Source organism: Pseudophryne corroboree, chromosome 2 (genome assembly GCF_028390025.1).
Source record: "Pseudophryne corroboree isolate aPseCor3 chromosome 2, aPseCor3.hap2, whole genome shotgun sequence".
Classification (NCBI taxonomy): Eukaryota; Metazoa; Chordata; class Amphibia; order Anura; family Myobatrachidae; genus Pseudophryne; species Pseudophryne corroboree.
In genome coordinates this window covers 856,738,555-856,759,257 of record NC_086445.1, presented here as the reverse complement: position 1 = coordinate 856,759,257, position 20,703 = coordinate 856,738,555, and the positions used below count along the sequence as shown (strand labels likewise).

Sequence of the window (20,703 nt, the reverse complement as noted above, 5' to 3'; positions counted from 1 at the left end):
GTTAATATATATATATATATATATATATATATATATATATATATATATTAACAAGAAACAAAAATACCCTTCCTGCGCTGAGATTGAGCAGCACTACTGAAAGGTCCCCTGTTGATAGGATCTTAGAAATAAAAACATACAATAAATACAGAGTGCACTATAAGAATACAACTGGTTGAAACATAATCAATTCCAGATTCAAGGGAGGGACTTCTCTTGAGTTCTTTTCCCCTTAGGGGGCTCCTGAATGGGGCCTATAGAGAAACCCTCTCACCAGAAAGAATCACCCAACAAGAAAACACAGTTTAGTAAAAGTGATTCTTTATATAAAATAGTTTTTAATCCATAGTCATAAATTTGACATATTATAAAACATAATAAAATGACATTTCAATTATTTGGACACACACCAAAATGCTTTAGATGTTACGATGACAGTCCTCCTCACCTTGACGGTGTGAGCTCTTGGAGGAATAGTCGAAGCAAGGGGGTAGTGTACAATAATTGGTAAACCCTACGCATTTCATCCAATCGGACTTCCTCAGGGGTAAATTATGTCTGGGTGAAAATAAGAACAACTTAGGGAATGAAAAAAAATTATATAGATCTATTTGTCGGATAGTGACATATTGTAGATACCTACCTAAAGGTATAGTATGTGAATATCCACTAAAGGTTTCAAAGTGGTTTAATGCAAATCAATGTGTCACAAACTAAACTGAATCTGATTAATAAATTAAAACATTTTTAAATTATTTCTCAAAGTTTGTTTGTTTAAGACTGTATCTAAGAAGACATTAACTGATACTAACCCGGAAAATTATTACAAACCGTATTAAATCGATAACGGTTAGCGTGTTAGAGGCCGTAAATGGTGATGGAAATAATTTGCCTCCTATAATAAGTAAAGAGAAAAAAAAATACTCCTTAATTACAGAACTTGTATGTGTAAGAAGAAGGGGAAAAAAATAAAAAAATAATTTGTTTTAAAAAAAGTTTACCGTTTATAAAAACAAAGGATCCATAGTGGCTGGTGGCGACCAAGATCCAGGTTATAACCGAAAATAGAAAAATCTGAAACCTCTTCCTGACAGCAACAGAGGATTACTTGTGTGAGGTTTATCAATATATTATAAACCAATGTATACATAACAACAAAATGTGTACATACCACGGCTTGATAAACTGATTTGCAAACAGGACCAATGGTATGCAGTAACAATCCAGTGGTTAACATCTTAAATAATAAAGATTGTGCTTATCAATTACACCTTATTGACATGAATCAATGCCAAGGTACAACATATATATGAATAATAACATTTTTTTTGCAGCAGAATATAATCATATGGTAAAAACGTAGCTCGTTACCAGCTCTTAGAACTACATATAGATCAGTGTTCAAATTAATTCAGACTGATTTAATTACCTGATCTAACCAGATATTTTATACATATATGAATACAGCTGGTTTAATTATCTAACCAGATAATTTATACATATACATTACAAATACAACTGGACATAAGAAAAATATTGACGTAGGTGAGATTGAAGAGAAACAAGGTATAGAGAAAGAACTTACTTAGATGTAGTATACTATTGATTCAGCACACCAACTGAGTGTGTGTTTGCAGCATTCAGGAAGGGAGATAAGGCCTGGGATCTCAGGTTGCCCCTTATATCAGTCCCAGGACATTACATCACTTCCTGTCCAATTAAAATGAATGTTTCTCTATCGTCCTAGTGGATGCTGGGGTTCCTGAAAGGACCATGGGGAATAGCGGCTCCGCAGGAGACAGGGCACAAAAAGTAAAGCTTTAGGATCAGGTGGTGTGCACTGGCTCCTCCCCCTATGACCCTCCTCCAAGCCTCAGTTAGATTTTTGTGCCCGGCCGAGAAGGGTGCAATCTAGGTGGCTCTCCTAAAGAGCTGCTTAGAAAAGTTTAGCTTAGGTTTTTTATTTTACAGTGAGTCCTGCTGGCAACAGGATCACTGCAACGAGGGACTTAGGGGAGAAGAAGTGAACTCACCTGCGTGCAGGATGGATTGGCTTCTTGGCTACTGGACATTAGCTCCAGAGGGACGATCACAGGTACAGCCTGGATGGTCACCGGAGCCTCGCCGCCAGCCCCCTTGCAGATGCTGAAACGAGAAGAGGTCCAGAATCGGCGGCAGAAGACTCCTCAGTCTTCTTAAGGTAGCGCACAGCACTGCAGCTGTGCGCCATTTTCCTCTCAGCACACTTCACACGGCAGTCACTGAGGGTGCAGGGCGCTGGGAGGGGGGCGCCCTGGGAGGCAAATGAAAACCTTTTTTGGCTAAAAATACCTCACATATAGCCTCCGGGGGCTATATGGAGATATTTAACCCCTGCCAGAATCCGTTAAGAGCGGGAGACGAGGCCGCCGAAAAAGGGGCGGGGCCTATCTCCTCAGCACACAGCGCCATTTTCCCTCACAGAAAGGCTGGAGGGAAGGCTCCCAGGCTCTCCCCTGCACTGCACTACAGAAACAGGGTTAAAACAGAGAGGGGGGGCACTAATTTGGCGTAAGAAATATATAAAAAAGATGCTATAAGGGAAAACACTTATATAAGGTTGTCCCTATATAATTATAGCGTTTTTGGTGTGTGCTGGCAAACTCTCCCTCTGTCTCTCCAAAGGGCTAGTAGGTCCTGTCCTCTATCAGAGCATTCCCTGTGTGTGTGCTGTGTGTCGGTACGTGTGTGTCGACATGTATGAGGACGATGTTGGTGAGGAGGCGGAGCAATTGCCTGTAATGGTGATGTCACTCTCTAGGGAGTCGACACCGGAATGGATGGCTTATTTAGGGAATTACGTGATAATGTCAACACGCGCCAAGGTCGGTTGACGACATGAGACGGCCGACAAACAATTAGTACCGGTCCAGACGTCTCAAAAACACCGTCAGGGGTTTTAAAACGCCCGTTTACTTTAGTCGGTCGACACAGACACAGACAGGGACACTGAATCCAGTGTCGACGGTGAATAAACAAACGTATTCCTTATTAGGGCCACACGTTAAGGGCAATGAAGGAGGTGTTACATATTTCTGATACTACAAGTACCACAAAAGAGGGTATTATGTGGGATGTGAAAAAACTACCGTAGTTTTTCCTGAATCAGATAAATTAAATGAAGTGTGTGATGATGCGTGGGTTCCCCCCGATAGAAAATATGGGCGGTATACCCTTTCCCGCCAGAAGTTAGGGCGCGTTGGGAAACACCCCTTAGGGTGGATAAGGCGCTCACACGCTTATCAGAACAAGTGGCGGTACCGTCTATAGATAGGGCCGTCCTCAAGGAGCCAGCTGACAGGAGGCTGGAAAAATATCATAAAAAGTATATACACACATACTGGTGTTATACTGCGACCAGCGATCGCCTCAGCCTGGATGTGCAGAGCTGGGGTGGCTTGGTCGGATTCCCTGACTAAAAATATTGATACCCTTGACAGGGACAGTATTTTATTGACTATAGAGCATTTAAAGGATGTATTTCTATATATGCGAGATGCACAGAGGGATATTTGCACTCTGGCATCAAGAGTAAGTGCGATGTCCATATCTGCCAGAAGATGTTTATGGACACGACAGTGGTCAGGTGATGCAGATTCCAAACGGCACAAAGGTGTATTGCCGTATAAAGGAAGAGGAGTTATTTGGGGTCGGTCCATCGGACCTGGTGGCCACGGCAACTGCTGGAAAATCCACCGTTTTTACCCTAAGTCACATCTCTGCAGAAAAAGACACCGTCTTTTCAGCTTCAGTCCTTTCGTCCCTATAAGAGTCATATCTGCCCAGGGATAGAGGAAAGGGAAGAAGACTGCAGCAGGCAGCCCATTCCCAGGAACAGAAGCGTTCCACCGCTTCTGACAAGCTCTCAGCATGACGCTGAGACCGTACAGGACCCCTGGATCCTACAAGTAGTATCCCAGGGGTACAGTTTGGAATGTCGAGACGTTTCCCCTGCGCAGGCTCCTGAAGTCTGCTTTACCAAGGTCTCCCTCCGACAAGGAGGCAGTATGGGAAAAAATTCACGAGCTGTATTCCCAGCAGGTGATAATTAAATTACCCCTCCTACAACAAGAAAAGGGGGTATTATTCCACACTATATTGTGGTACTGAAGCCAGAAGGCTAGGTGAGACCTATTCTAAATCTAAAAAAATTTGAACACTTACAAAGGTTCAAATCAAGATGGAGTCACTCAGAGCAGTGATAACGAACCGGGAAGAAGGGGACTATCTGGTGTCCCGAGACATCAGGGATGCTTACCTCCATGTCCCAAATTTGCCCTTATCACTAAGGGTACCTCAGGTTCGTGGTACAGAACTGTCACTATCAGTTTCAGACGCTGCCGTTTGGATTGTCTACGGCACCCCGGGTCTTTACCAAGGTAATGGCCGAAATGATGGTTCTTCTTCGAAGAAAAGGCGTCTTAATTATCCCTTACTTGGACGATCTCCTGATAAGGGCAAAGTCCAGGGAACAGTTGGAGGTCGGAGTAGCACTATCTCGGATACTGTTACAACAGCAGGGTGGATTCTAAATATTCCAAAATCGCAGCTGATCCCGACAACAAGTCTCCTGTGCTTAGGGATGATTCTGGACACAGTCCAGAAAAAGGTGTTTCTCCCGGAAGAGAAAGCCAGGGAGTTATCCGAGCTAGTCAGGAAGAACCTCCTAAAATCAGTGCATCATTGCACAAGGGCCATGGTAAAAAAATGGTGACTTCCTTCGAAGCAATTCCAGTCGGCAGATTTCATGCAAGAACTTTTCAGTGGGATCTGCTGGACAAATGGTCCGGATCGCATCTTCAGATGCATCAGCGGATAACCCTATATCCAAGGACAAGGGTGTCTCTCCTGTGGTGGTTACAGAGTGCTCATCTTCTAGAGGGCCGCAGATTCGGCATTCAGTTTTGGATGTTGGTGACCACGGAGGCCAGCCCGAGAGGCTGGGGAGCAGTCACACAAGGAAAAAATTTCCAGTTAGTGTGATCAAGTCTGGAGATTTTTCTCCACATAAATATAGCTAAGGGTAAATTTATAATGCTCTAAGCTTAGCAAGACCTCTGCTTCAAGGTCAGCCGGTATTGATCCAGTGGGATAAAACATCACGGCAGTCGCCCACGTAAATAGACAGGGCGGCACAAGAAGCAGGAGGGCAGTGGCAAAAACTGCAAGGACTTTTCGCTGGGCGGAAAATCATGTGATAGCACTGTCAGCAGTGTTTCATTCCGGGAATGGAAACTGGGAAGCAGACTTCCTCAGTAGGCACGACCTCCACCCGGCAGAGTGGGAACTTCATGGGGAAGTTTTCCACATAATTGTAAACCGTTGGGAATTACCAAAGGTGGACATGATGGCGTCCCGTCTGAACAAAAAACGGGACAGGTATTGCGCCAGGTTAAGAGACCCTCAGGCAATAGCTGTGGACGTTCTGGTAACACCGTGGGTGTACCAGTCGGTGTATGTGTTCCATCCTCTGCTTTTCATACCTAAGGTACTGAGAATTATAAGACGTAGAGGAGTAAGAACTATACTCATGGCTCCGGATTGGCCAAGAAGGACTTGGTACCCGGAACTTCAAGAGATGCTCACAGAGGACTTATGGCCTCTGCCGCTAAGAAGGGACTTGTTTCAGCAAGTACCATGTCTGTTCCAAGACTTACCGCAGCTGCGTTTGACGGCATGGCGGTGGAACGCCGGATCCTAAGGGAAAAGGCATTCAGGAAGAGGTCATTCCTACCCTGGTCAAAGCCAGAAAGGAGGTGACCGCACAACATTATCACCACATGTGGCGAAAATATGTTGCGTGGTGTGAGGCCAGGAAGGCCCCACGAAGAAATTTCAACTCGGTCGATTCCTGCATTTCTTGCAAACAGGAGTGTCTATGGGCCTCAAATTGGGGTCCATTAAGGTTCAAATTTCGGCCCTGTCGGTTTTTTCTTCCAGAAAGAATTGGCTTCAGTTCCTGAAGTCCAGAAGTTTGTCAAGGGAGTATTGCATATACAACCCCCTTTTGTGCCTCCAGTGGCACTGTGGGATCTCAACGTAGTTCTGGGATTCCTCAAAACACATTGGTTTAAAACCAGTCAAATCTGTGGATTTGAAGCATCTCACATGAAAAGTGAACATGCTCTTGGACCTGGCCTGGACCAGGCGAGTGTCAAATTGGTGGTTTTTTTTTCTCAAAAAAGCCCATATCTGTTTGTCCATTCGGACAGGGCAGAGCTGCGGACTCGTCCCCAGTTCTCTCCCTAAGGTGGTGTCAGTGTTTCACCTGAACCAGCTTATTGTGGTGTCTTGCGCCTACTAGGGACTTGGAGGACTCCAAGTTGCTAGATGTGGTCAGGGCCCTGAAAATATAGGTTCCAGGACGGCTGGAGTCAGGAAAACTGACTTGCTGTTATCCTGTATGCACCCAACAAACTGGGTGCTCTTGCTTTTAAGCAGACTTTTGCTAGTTGGATGTGTAATACAATTCAGCTTGCACATTCTGTGGCAAGCCTGCCACAGCCAAAATATGTAAATGCCCATTCCACAAGGAAGGGGGCTCATCTTGGGCGGCTGCCCGAGGGGTCTCGGCTTTACAACTTTGCCGAGCGGCTATTTAGTCAGGGGCAAACACGTTTGTAAAATCCTACAAATTTGATACCCTGGCTAAGGAGGACCTGGAGTTCTCTCATTCGGTGCTGCAGAGTCATCTGCACTCTCCCGCCCGTTTGGGAGCTTTGGTATAATCCCCATGGTCCTTTCAGGAACCCCAGCATCCACTAGGACGATAGAGAAAATAAGAATTTACTTACCGATAATTCTATTTCTCGGAGTCCGTAGTGGATGCTGGGCGCCCATCCCAAGTGCGGATTATCTGCATTACTTGTACATAGTTACAAAAATCGGGTTATTATTGTTGTGAGCCATCTTTTCAGAGGCTCCGCTGTTATCATACTGTTAACTGGGTTCAGATCACAGGTTGTACAGTGTGATTGGTGTGGCTGGTATGAGTCTTACCCGGGATTCATAAATCCTTCCTTATTGTGTACGCTCGTCCGGGCACAGTACCTAACTGAGGCTTGGAGGAGGGTCATAGGGGGAGGAGCCAGTGCACACCACCTGATCCTAAAGCTTTAATTTTTGTGCCCTGTCTCCTGCGGAGCCGCTATTCCCCATGGTCCTTTCAGGAACCCCAGCATCCACTACGGACTCCGAGAAATAGAATTATCGGTAAGTAAATTCTTATTTTTCCATTTTATGAGGAATTAAATGTTTATATTGTACTGCATACAATATACAAAAAGAGGGACTTTTCATTGATTAATAGTGATGGAAATGGTAAAGGGAAAATGCACACAATTGATAATTGTGCAATTACCCATGATGCTCCTCCTTAAACGTGTGCCTGTGATTATATTTATCCAGGCTATACAAACCTTAGTGACAACTAAATACTGCATCCCAGTTCCTCTAATAGCGTAACTGGCTTAATGGGTCTGTTTTTAAATGCTTTTAGGTAGATCGTTAACCTTTCTATACCCTGTTTCTATTCAATCTCACCTATGGTGACTTATGTCAATATGTTTCTTATGTCCAGTTGTATTTGTATATGTATAAATTATCTGGTTAGATAATTAAACCAGCTGTATTCATATATGTATAAAATATCTGGTTAGATCAAGTAATTAAATCAGTCTGAATTCATTCGAACATTGATCTATATGTAGTTCTTAGCGCTAGTAACGAGCTATGTTTTTACCATATGATTATATTCTGCTGCAGAAAAAATGATGTTATTATTCATATCTATGTTGTACCTTGGCATTGATTCATGTCAATAAGGTGTAATTGATAAGCACAATCTTTATTATTTAAGGTGTTAACCACTGGATTGTTACTGCATACCATTGGTCCTGTTTGCAAATCAGTTTATCAAGCCGTGGTATGTACACATTTTGTTGTTATGTATACATTGGTTTATAAATATTGATAAACCTTACACAAGTAATCCTCTGTTGCAGTCAGAAGAGGTTTCAGATTTTTCTATTTTCGGTTATAACCTGGATCTTGGTCGCCACCAGCCACTATGCATCCTTTGTTTTTATAAACGGTAAACTTTTTTTAAAAATGTATTATTTTTTTCCCCCTTCTTCTTACACATACAAGTTCTGTAATTAAAGAGTATTTTTTTTCTCTTTACTTATTATAGGAGGCAAATTATTTCCACCACTATTTACGGCCTCTAACACGCTAACCGTTATCGATTTAATGCGGTTTATAATCATTTTCCGGGTTAGTATCAGTTAATGTCTTCCTAGATACAGTCTTAAACGAACAAACTGTTAAATAAATTAACACATTTTGAAATTATTTGTCAATCAGATTCAATTTCATTTGTGACACATTGATTTGCATTAAACCACTTTGAAACCTTTAGTGGATTTTCACATACTATACCTTTAGGTAGGTATCTACAATATGTCACTATCCCACAAATAGATCTATATAATTTTTTTTCATTCCCTAAGTTGTTCTTATTTTTTACCCAGACATGTTTTACCCCTGAGGAAGTCCGATTGGATGAAATGCGTAGGGTTTACCAATTATTGTACACTACCCCCTTGCTTCGACTATTCCTCCAAGAGCTCACACCGTCAAGGTGAGGAGGACTGTCATCGTAACATGTAAAGCATTTCGGTTTGTGTCCAAATAATTGAAATGTCATTTTATTATGTTTTATAATATGTCAAATTTATGACTATGGATTAAAAACTATATTATATAAAGAATCTCTTTTACTAAACTGTTTTCTTGTCGGGTGATTCTTTCTGGTGAGAGGGTTTCTCTATAGGCCCCATTCAGGAGCCCCCTGAGGGGAAAAGAACTCAAGAGAAATCCCTCCCTTGAATCTGGAATTGATTACGTTTCAACCAGTTGTTTTGTTATAGCGCACTCTGTATTTATTGTGTATATATATATATATATATATATATATATATATATATATATATTTTTTTTTTTTTTTTTTTTCATTCAATGTGTTTAGTATTCTCAAATATAACAACTGTGTCAAAAAAAATTAAGTAATATGCATTTGTTTCTTTAGATCCAGTACTTCATGCAGAGACACCTGTCCCTGAAGGCACTACTTATTGATAGCTACAGTGAAATGTTATTGTAAGTCCCTCATTTGTTGCTAAGGTTTAATCATTAAGTGATGGTGAAACTTCAAGAAATAGAAATTAGAAATAAGTGACACTTTAGAATTGTGCTGGATCATCCTCAATGACAATCCTGGCATTCTGTCTTACATGGCTTAGTGCTCCATTTTCCGAATCTCCTCAAATGCAGTCAGTTGCTGTGGTATATCTTTATTACTAATCGGCTTCTGGAACATTTTATATCATCATGTTGCTATTCAACAGAAAATGAATAAGCCTGTGATCTTTTAATAGTAATATATATATACACTGCTCAAAAAATAAAAGGGAACACTAAAATAACACATCTTCGATCTGAATGAACGAAATATTCTTATTAAATGCTTTGTTCTTTACATAGTTGAATGTGCTGACAACAAAATCACTCAAAAATTATCAATGGAAATCAAATTTATTAACCCATGGAGGTCTGGATTTGGAGTCACACTCAAAATTAAAGTGGAAAAACACACTACAGGCTGATCCAACTTTGATGTAATGTCCTTAAAACAAGTCAAAATGAGGCTCAGTAGTGTGTGTGGCCTCCACGTGCCTGTATGACCATCCTACAATGCCTGGGCATGCTCCTGATGAGGTGGCGGATGGTCTCCTGAGGGATCTCCTCCCAGACCTGGACTAAAGCATCCGCCAACTCCTGGACAGTCTGTCGTGCAACATGGCGTTGGTGGATGGAGCGAGACATGATGTCCCAGATGTGCTCAATTGGATTCAGGTCTGGGGAAGGGGCGGGCCAGTCCATAGCATCAATGCCTTAGTCTTGCAGGAACTGCTGACACACTGCACCCACATGAGGTCTAGCATGGTCTTGCATTAGGAGGAACCCAGGTCCAACCGCACCATCATATGGTCTCACAAGGGGTCTGAGGATCTCATCTCGGTACCTAATGGCAGTCAGGCTACCTCTGGTGAGCACATGGAGGGCTGTGCGGCCCACCAAAGAAATGCCACCCCACACCATTACTGACCCACTGCCAAACTGGTCATGCTGGAGGATGTTGCAGGCAGCAGAACATTCTCCTTGGCGTCTCCAGACTCTGTCACGTCTGTCACATGTGCTCAGTGAGAACCTGCTTTCATCTGTGAAGAGCACAGGGTGCCAGTGGCGAATTTGCCAATCTTGGTGTTCTCTGGCAAATGCCAAATGTCCTGCACGGTGTTGGGCTGTAAGCACAACCCCCTCCTGTGGACGTCGGGCCCTCATACCACCCTCATGGAGTCTGTTTCTGATCGTTTGAGTAGACACATGCACATTTGTGGCTTGCTGGAGGTCATTTTGCAGGGCTCTGGCAGTGCTCCTCCTGTTCCTCCTTGCACAAAGGCGGAGGTAGCGGTCCTGGGTTGTTGTCCTCCTACGGCCTCCTCCACGTCTCCTGATGTACTGGCCTGTCTCCTGGTAGCGCCTCCATGCTCTGAACACTACGCTGACAGACACAGCAAACCTTCTTGCCACAGCTCGCATTGATGTGCCATCCTGGATGAGCTGCACTACCTGAGCCACTTGTGTGGGTTGTAGACTCCGTCTCCTGCTACCACTAGAGTGAAAGCACCGCCAGCTTTCAAAAGTTACCAAAACATCAGCCAGAAAGCATAGGAGCTGAGAAGTGGTCTGTGGTCACCACCTGCAGAACAACTCCTTTATTGGGGGTGTCTTGCTAATTGCCTATAATTTCCACCTGTTGTCTATTCCATTTGCACAACAGCATGTGAAATTGATTGTCAATCAGTGTTGCTTCCTAAGTGGATAGTTTGATTTCACAGAAGTGTGATTGACTTGGAGTAACATTGTGTTGTTTAAGTGTTCCCTTTATTTTTTTGAGCAGTGTATATATACATATACAGTACATGGCATCATAACTACTACTATTACTACATATCTATGGATGCAAAACAAAAAGGCAGTTGTCAGCTCTTGCCCTTACCAATCAAATATGTGTCAAGGGGAATATTTGAGGTATTAGTTCATGTTGTGACCAGACCATTTAGGGGTAGGATAAATTAAGTGTGAGGTTCTTGCACACATTGAGGGTAATTAAGGGAGAAATAACCTCTCTTGTTTTTGTTTGCACTTCTATAGGATGCAAGTAAAAAAAAAAACACATTATAATAGTGTTCAAGGTTCCGAAAGATCCTCACCACTAATGAAAACTGCTCCTTAAACTTGCAACCCAAAATCAAGTGATCCAATTTATGGACATCTATGCTTCAAACACCGTCACATTTCAGATAATATTAACTACACTCACTTCCCAGGTCTTGATGCAATGATTTTTTTATTTTTATTTTTATGTACACAGCCAGAGTAGAGAAGAATACCATTGTATCTGCTTCTGCTTTACTGGGGTTAATTATAAAATGACCCAGGCTATGGGCAATTTTACAAACAACATGGCCTTAGGCAAATCACACTGTGGGAACCATTATGTGCTGACATCTGGAACAGTGGCTCAATGCAATATTTTATAAGGGTGTGGATCATGAGATCTACAAGAAAAAAGGTCTACAGTCAATAGGTCAGCCCCACAAGGTCGAAATGGAAAAGGTCGACAGGGTCAAAAGGTTGACATGAGTAAGTTAGACAGTAGAAAAGGTTGACATCAAATTTTAAAGTTTATTTGGTGTTGTCTTCATCATCACAGCACAGGGAACCCAAATTAGTGTACCATGTCCCCTCGCAGCTTCGGGGAAGGTTAGTACTCCCTATCATAATAACACAGTAACATAGTTTCTGAGGTTGAAAAAAGACAATTTGTCTATCGAGTTCAACCTGTTAGTGATCTCCTATACTGTGATATTTTAAAACTAATATTAACTGTGGTGAATCTTTAAGCATTAAGTCCATTCGTCTTTTATTTTTTTGTTTTTTTGTTTTTATGCATGATTTACCCCCACCCCATAACCCTGTATATCCTTATCCATTAGGAATTTATCTAGCCCATTCTTAAAAGTAATGATCAAGTCCGCCATTACTACACTCTCAGTCAGGGAATTCCAAATACGTATTGTCCTTACTGTGAAGAAACCTTTCTGTCTCAGGCTGCAAAATCTTCTCTCCTCTAACTTAAGCGGGTGTCCGCGTGTCCTTTGTGTTGATCTTACTAAAAACAAATCCCCCACTAGATCTGTGTATTGTCCCCTTATATGTTTGTAAATGTTAATCACCTCCCCTCTTAATCAATTTGGTTGCCTGTCTCTGAACCTTTTCTAGTTCCAGGATATCCTTTTTATAGAATGGTGCCCATAATTGTGCACAGTATTCGAGATGTTGCCTCACTAGTGATTTATATAATAGGAGTATAACAGTCTCATCCCTTGCATCAATTTACCATTTTATGTATGCTAATACCTTGTTTGCTTTTTTTGCTGCATTCCTACTTTGGGTACTACTGCTTAGTTGGTTATCTATGTGAACACCTAGATCTTTTTCCAATACAGAATCCCCTAGTTTTTCCCCATTTAGTGTGTAAGTGGTATGTTTGTTCTTGCTCCCAAAGTGCATTACCTTACATTTGTCTTTATTAATCCCCATTCTCCATTTTTGCTGCCCATGCTTCCAGTTTAAATAAGTCGTTCTGAAAAGACTCAGCATCTCCTTTTGAGTTTATAACCTTACACAGTTTGGTATCGTCTGCAAAAATTTACACTATGCCCTCTAGACCTACCTCTAGATCATTTATGAAGATGAGGAAGTGAGCAATAATCTTGATCAAGGAAAAGCAGTGGATGTGGTCTTCCTAGATTTTGCAAAAGCCTTTGATACAGTTCCTCACATGAGACTGATGATCAAATTAAAGGAGATTGGCCTAGGAAAAACTATTTGCACATGGATAAGCAGCTGGTTGGATAGCAGGGTACAGCGAGTAGTGGTCAACGTGAAGTCCTCAACCTGGTCCCCAGTAGTCAGCGGAATACCACAAGGATCCATACTCGGACCACTACTGTTCAACATATTTATCAATGACCTAGAAATAGGCCTGGAAAGCACAGTGTCAATCTTTGCAGATGATACTAAACTGTGTAAGGTAATTAATTCAGAATTGGATGTGGAGTCCTTGCAGAATGATCTATCTAAACTTGAACTCTGGGCGTCTAAATGGAAAATGAGGTTCAATACAGACAAATGCAAGGTTATGCATTTTGGGACTAAAAACAAACTTGCATCCTACATATTAAATGGGGAACGCCTAGGGGAAACAGAGTTGGAAAAAGATTTGGGGGTATTCATTGATAATAGGCTTAATAACCGTACACAATGTCAAAACGCAGTAAAGAATGCAAGTAAGGTGCTAGCGTGCATAAAAAGGGGAATTGAGACAAGGGACTCGGATGCAATCATGCCGCTGTATAAGGCATTGGTACGTCCGCACCTGGAATATTGTGTTTAGTTTTGGGCACCATTGTATAAAAAAAGACATCAGTGAACTCGAAAGTGTTCAAAGGCGAGCTACTAAATTGATTAAAGGCCTAGAAGGACTGGACTATAAGGAAAGACTTACTAGGCTGAATATGTATACACTAGAAATGAGGCGCCTAAGAGGAGATATTATTAATATCTCCAAATATGTAAAGGGACATCACAAAGAGTTATCAGAGGAATTATTTATTAAAAGAACACAGTTTAGGACACGTGGGCACTTGCTGCGACTGGAGGAGAGAAAGTTCCGAACGCAACGGAGGAAAGGGTTCTTCACTGTTAGGGCAATCAGGATGTGGAATTCCCTGCCAGGGAAGGTGGTAATGGAGGACTCTGTAATTGGATTTAAAAAAGGAATGGATACATTTCTGAAGGAAAAAGCTATCCAAGGTTATAAGACTTAAAATATCAACGTGGTTAATCCGGGGGTAACATGAGTTATAGTAGCTAACTAGTCATAAAACATTATTTAGCAAGTATGTAGAATCATCACAACTTAAAACAGGTTGAACACGATGGGCAATTTGCCTCTATTCAACCTCAAATACTATGTTACTATGTTAAGATGTTGAACAGTAATGGTCCAAGTGCAGACCCTTGTGGCACGCCACTTAGTACTTCAGTCCATTTTGAAAAAGTTCCATTTACCACCACTCGCTGCTCCCTTTTATCCAACCAATTTCTAACCCAAGTGCATATTGTGCTCCCTAGCCCAAGTTCTCTTAATTTATAGATAAGTCTCATGTGAGGTACTGTATCAAAAGCTTTAGCAAAGTCTAAAGATATTACATCTACCTCTTTACCCTGATTTAGGTTTGCATTAATTGTTTCATAAAAACCTATTAAGTTAGTTTGACATGATCTAGCCTTCACAAATCCACGTTGGTTCCTATTAATAACTGTACTGGTTTCAAGGAACTCCTGTATACTATCCCTTAAAATACCTTTCAGTACTTTCCATACTATTGATGTAAGACTTACTGGTCTATAATTACCCGGTTCAGATTTACTTCACTTTTTAAATATGGGCATTACTTCCGCTATACGCCAGTCTTTGGGAACCATGCCTGATGTGAGTTAATGAATATCAAATATTGGGGTCTTGCTAATTCACAGTGTAGCTCCATGAGAACCCTTGGGTGAATTCCGTCGGGACCAGGTGATTTATTAAGAATTGTTCACATGGATGGTAAAGTATGAAAAAGTTGAAGAAAATTCACAAAAAACTCATGTCAACCAGTGTGTTGACAATTTGAACCTGTCAACACTTTGTACTAGTCGACCATAAGCACTGTCGACCTGTTGACCATGTCGACCTAATGCATGACGACCATTTGGTGACAACCTATTGAATGTCTATCTAGACACTGTAGATCTATAAATGGATACCATTTTGTACCAGTCCAGCATTCACTTTGTATTCAACCAAGGACTCCATCTGCTTAATGGATAGCCATATGGCACAGCCCAATTTCAGTCACATTGCACCAGTGTGGGTGCTCTGTTCCAGACCCTCCCCTAAACACATAATGTCATGATGTCACATATTAGGGGGAAGGGCCACTGGCTCTGGGTGGAAAGTACAGCACTGTCCGAAGTGTCATAAGGATGCTCTGCACAGCTCCACAGGTTGCAGGGTGCCTGCCCAGAGCTTCCAAATAGGTCTACAGTAGTGCTACTGGCTTCAGGCTGCAACTTACATACAGTTGCTGTGATACATGCGCTAGCCTCATGTTTCAGCAATATGAGTTGTCTCTTTTCTTGTTTCCAGTTTCTGTCAGGCGCTTTTCCTCCTGATCTCCACTTTCCTGTACTTCATTGGAAGACATGAGTATGTAGGCTGTATGGTCATTTGCTTAGCGATGAGCTGGGTTAATGTGTTGTACTTCACCCGGGGCTTTCAGCAAATGGGCATTTATGCTGTAATGATTGAGAAGGTCAGTAAGAAAAATGTATTCATGTTTGTTCCATGTACATTGCTTCACCGAGATATACCGTATATGTTTTCTAAAAGTTAATGACATCATAATGTCCATTCTGCAAATCTATCTAGAGAAGTACAATGGGGTATGTGCAGTATATATGTATGTAAAAGACAAAAGTAGTCAAATACACACATACAGATCTAGCCATGCTTATCTTTGCTGCAATGGAGCATGCTGCAACACGGCTTGCTGCATGGCATGCCAGGCTGAGACTACTCGCAGACAGCGATCGCTCCATTAATTCCTAAGGAGATTAGACCGACAGACATTTTATGTGGCTGCCTCGGACAGTGCCAATATCACAGGAATGCACTGTGCTATCTCTCACAGTGTATTGGCCATTATAACAGCCCTCTGCCCCTAGGAAGAGACGTTTCCCTGTTCATTCTCATGTGAAGGAACAGGAGAAATGTCTGTCTGCTGGCTGTGGTAGGGCAAACACTACCAGATGCGACCGACCGGACACTTAGAAAATATTGTGTCGAATGGACATGCTGAGCCATCTGGAATGCTAAACCGATTGATATTTGTGAATCAGTCGGCCGCACACATGCTAGAATTATCTGAAAGATCTGCCGATATTGGGTGGATCACCCACATAATCGTAGCATGTATGGCCAGCATAAGTAAAGCAAAAACGCAAGCAACTGGACAAAACCATGTTGCACTGCAGTGGGTGCAAGAAAGATTTAGATTTGGGTGGGGTGTGTTCAAACGAAAATCTAAATTGCAGTGTAATAATAAAGCTGTCCAACATTTGTTAGCGACATGCAAAAGCACCATTTACCCTTTTCTCTTACGTCCTAGAGGATGCTGGGGACTCCGTAAGGACCATGGGGTATAGACGGCTCCGCAGGAGACATGGGCACTGTAAAGCTTTAGAATGGGTGTGCACTGGCTCCTCCCTCTATGCCCCTCCTCCAGACCTCAGTTAGTTCCTGTGCCCAGTGGAGACTGGATGCACTGCAGGGGAGCTCTCCTGAGTTTCTCTGAAAAAGCTTTTGTTAGGTTTATTGTTTTCAGGGAGCACTGCTAGCAACAGGCTCCCTGCATCGTGGGACTGAGGGGAGAGAATCAGACCTACTTAAATGATAGGCTCTGCTTCTTAGGCTACTGGACACCATTAGCTACAGAGGGAGTCGGAACGCAGGTCTCACCCTGCAGCATACTTGCCTACCCTCCCGGAATGGCCGGGAGGCTCCCGAAAATCGGGTGACCCTCCCGGCCCCCCGGAAAGGTGGGCAAGCCTCCCGCTTTCCCCCTCGCCCGTCCGCAGCAGTGAACAAGTAGGCGGGCCAAGGGGGTCCGATGATGCGATTCGCGCTGAATCGCATCATCGTAGCTCCGCCCCCCGCTATGCAGCACCTCGTCTCTCGGCACAGCACAGCGGGGGGTGGAGTCATGATGACGCGACCCTGATGCAACGCACCCGGACCACCCATCCTGCTGCCGGCCACGCCCCCGAACCACCCGTCCTGCTGCCGGCCACGCCCCCATTCACCTACAACGCTGGGAGGAGGCAGCAAAGTAGGTAAGTATGCCCTGCAGTTCGTCCCAGAGCCGTGCCGCCGTCCTCCTCACAGAGCCGGGAAGATAGAAGCCGGGTGAGTATAAGAAGAAAGAAGACTTCAAAGGCGGCAAAAGACTTCAGATCTTCATGAGGTAACGCGCAGTGGTAACGCACGCTGCGCACCATTGCTCCCAGCACACACACACACACAGGCGCCACAGTAAGGGTGTAGGGCGCAGGGGGGCACCCTGGGCAGCATAAATATACCTCAGATAAGACTGGCAGAGTACTTATATATACTGTAGAGGCTATATAATTCCAAATCCCCCGCCAGTATAAAGATTTAGAGCGGGACCAAAGCCCGCCGTCGGGGGGCGGAGCTTGATCCTCCAGCACTAACCAGCGCCATTTTTCTCCTCAGCATGCTGCAGAGAAGCGGCCCCGGACTCTCCCCTGCTGTTAGCTAGTACAGAGGGCCAAAACGAGATGGGGGGGGGGGGGCACATTATTTGGCGCAAAAATTTGGTGTTTTTTTACACACACACACACACATATATATATATATATATATATATATATATATATATATATATATATATATATATATATATATATATATATATATATATATATATATATATATATATACACACATACATACATATATATATATATATATAAAAAGCGCTGACAGCCTGGGATTTTTGGTCTCAGTGTACAGTGGCGCTGGGTGTGTGCTGGCATACTCTCTCTCTGTCTCTCCTAAGGGCCTTATTATGGGTCAGTCCCCATAATATTAGGTATCCCAGTGTGTGTGGGAGTGTCAGTACGTGTGTGTCGACATGTCTAAGGTGGAAGGCTCATTTAGGGAGGAGGCAGAGCAGATGATTGTGGTATCTCCGTCGGCGCCGCCGACACCTGATTGGATGAATATGTGGAATGTCTTAAATGCTAATGTGACTTTATTACACAAAAGATTGGACAAAGCAGGGAGTCAATCCATAGCTTTGACTGTGTCACAGGGCCCTTCGGGGTCTCAGAAACGTCCCCTTTCACAGGTAGTAGACACTGATACCGACACGGATTCCGACTCTAGTGTCGACGATAATGATGATAAGTGGCACCCAAGGGTGGCCAAGAGTATTCAATATATGATTGTTGCAATAAAAGATGGTTTGCATATCACTGAGGACCCCTCTGTCCCTGACACAAGGGTCTGCATGTTTTAGGAAAAGAAACCTGAGGTAACTTTTCCCCATCCCACGAGCTGAACGCCCTGTTTGAAAAAGCTTGGGAGACTCCAGATAAGAAACTGCAGATTCCCAAGAGAATTAATATGGCGTAACCTTTCCACTCCCAGGACAGGTTTCGGTGGGAATCCTCACCCACGGTGAACAAGGCTTCAACGCGCTTGTCAAAAAAGGTGGCACTACCATCCCCTGATACGGCAGCCCTTAAGGATCCTGCTGATCGCAGACAGGAAACTACCTTAAAATCAATTTATACACATACGGGTGCCCTACTAAGGCCGGCAGTAGCGTCGGCATGGGTGGGTAGCGCAGTTGCAGCGTGGGCATATACCTTGTCATCTGACATCGACACCCTAGATAAAGATACCATTTTGTTGACCTTGGGTCACATTAAAGACGCAGCATAAAAATATGAGAGAAGCTGCGAGAGATATTGGGCTGTTGGGTTCAAGAGCCAATGCCATGGCAAGTTCTGCTAGACGGTCCCTGTGGACCCGCCAATGGACGGGTGATGCCGATTCAAAAAGACATATTGAGACTTTGCATTACAAAAGGTGAAGTTTTATTTGCGGAGGGCCTCGCGGATCTGGTTACCACAGCTACCGCGGGTAAATCTTCTTTGTTGCCTTATGTTCTCCCACAGCAAAAGAAAACACCTCAATATCAGATGCAGTCCTTTCGGTCGCATAAGTTCAGAAAGGGTCGGGGCTTTTCCTTCCTCGCCAGAGGTGGAGGTAGAGGGGAAACAGCACCTGCTACGGCTAATTCCCAGGGACAAAAGTCCTCCCCGTCCTCTACAAAATCCATTGCCAGTTTCCTCCCCAGAGAGGGAAACAGTGGCAGCTGCCATACAGAAACTGTATCGTCAGTAAGTGAATATCAAGGTTCCCCTTCTACAATAGGGGAAGGGTTTTATTCAAGCCTTTTTGTGGTCCCGAAACCGGATGGCTTGGTCAGGCCCATTATGAGTCTAAAATCCCTGAACCTATATCTGAAAAGGTTCAAATTCAAGATGGAATTCTCTCCGGGCAGTGATCTCCAGCCTGGAAGGGGGGGGGGGGGGGGTTTATGGTGTCACTAGACACAAAAAGGATGCATACCTTCATGTCCCCATTTATCCTCCTCATCAGGCGTACAGGATTGTTATTACCAATTTCAGACGTTGCCGTTTGGGTTTTCCACGGACCCGACAAGTTAATGGCGGAAATGATGGTGCTCCTGCGCAAGCAAGGCGTCACAATTATCCCGTACTTGGACGATCTCCTGATAAAGGCGAGTTCAAGGGAAAAATTTGTTACAAAGCGTATCGCTCTCTCTGACAATACTACAACAACACGGCTGGATCCTAAATCTACCAAAGTCGCAGTTGGTTCCAACAACTCGACTGTCGTTTTTGGGCATGATTCTGGACACAGAAAAACGAAAGGTCTTTTCCCCAGAAGAAACAGCCCAAGTACTCCAGAACATGGTCAGAGACCTGTTAAAGCCAAAAAGAGTGTCAGTTCATCAATGCACTCATGTATTAGGAAAGATGGTGGCAGCCTAAGAGGCCATTCTACACAGACTTTTCAGTGGGACCTTCTGTACAAGTGGTCAGGGTCCCACCTGCACATGCATCGGAAGGTTGCCCTGTCCCCCTGGGCCAGGGTCTCTCTCCTGTGGTGGCTCCAGAGTGCTCACCTTCTAGAGGGTCGCAGGTTCGGATTTCAAGATTGGGTTCTTGTGACCACGGACGCGAGCCTCCGAGGATGGGGAGCAGTCACACAGGGAAACAATTTTCAGGGAATATGGTCAAGCCAAGAGGCTTGCCTACACATCATTGTGCTGAAATTGAGGACCATTTACAACGGCCTCAAACAAGCGGAGAATTTTCTTCGCAACCTACCTGTTCTGATCCAGTCAGACAACGTCACGGCCATGGCGCATGTGAACCGCCAGGGCGGAAAAAAAAAACATAGCAGAAATAGCAGAAGCCACCAGGATTCTTCGCTGGGCGGAAAATCATGTAAGCGCTCTGTCAGCGGTCTTCATTCCAGAATGGACAACTGGGAAGCAGACTTCCTCAGCAGACACGATCTCCATCCAGGAGAGTGGGGACTTCATCAGGAAGTCTTTACAGAAGTGACAAGTCGTTGAGAACTTCCTCAAATAGACATGATGGCATCACGCCTCAACAGGAAGATTCGGACGTATTGTTCCAGGTCGAGGGACCCTCAGGCAGTGGCGGTGGACGCCCTGGTGACACCATGGGTGTTTCAGTCGGTCTATATGTTCCCTCCGCTTCCTCTCATCTTAAAAATATTGA

At 43.6% G+C, this 20,703-nt stretch overlaps 1 protein-coding gene across 1 annotated transcript in view; it reads left to right on the top strand.

Moving 5' to 3' along the window:
- The window catches only part of TRPV1 (transient receptor potential cation channel subfamily V member 1), a 215,442-nt gene that overhangs the window by 132,157 nt on the left and 62,582 nt on the right, over positions 1 to 20,703 (top strand). The window contains exons 9-10 of the mRNA XM_063955821.1: positions 9,128 to 9,198; positions 15,425 to 15,590. Of these exons, the coding sequence (XP_063811891.1) occupies positions 9,128 to 9,198; positions 15,425 to 15,590 (237 nt within the window). The remainder of the gene's footprint in view (positions 1 to 9,127; positions 9,199 to 15,424; positions 15,591 to 20,703) is intronic.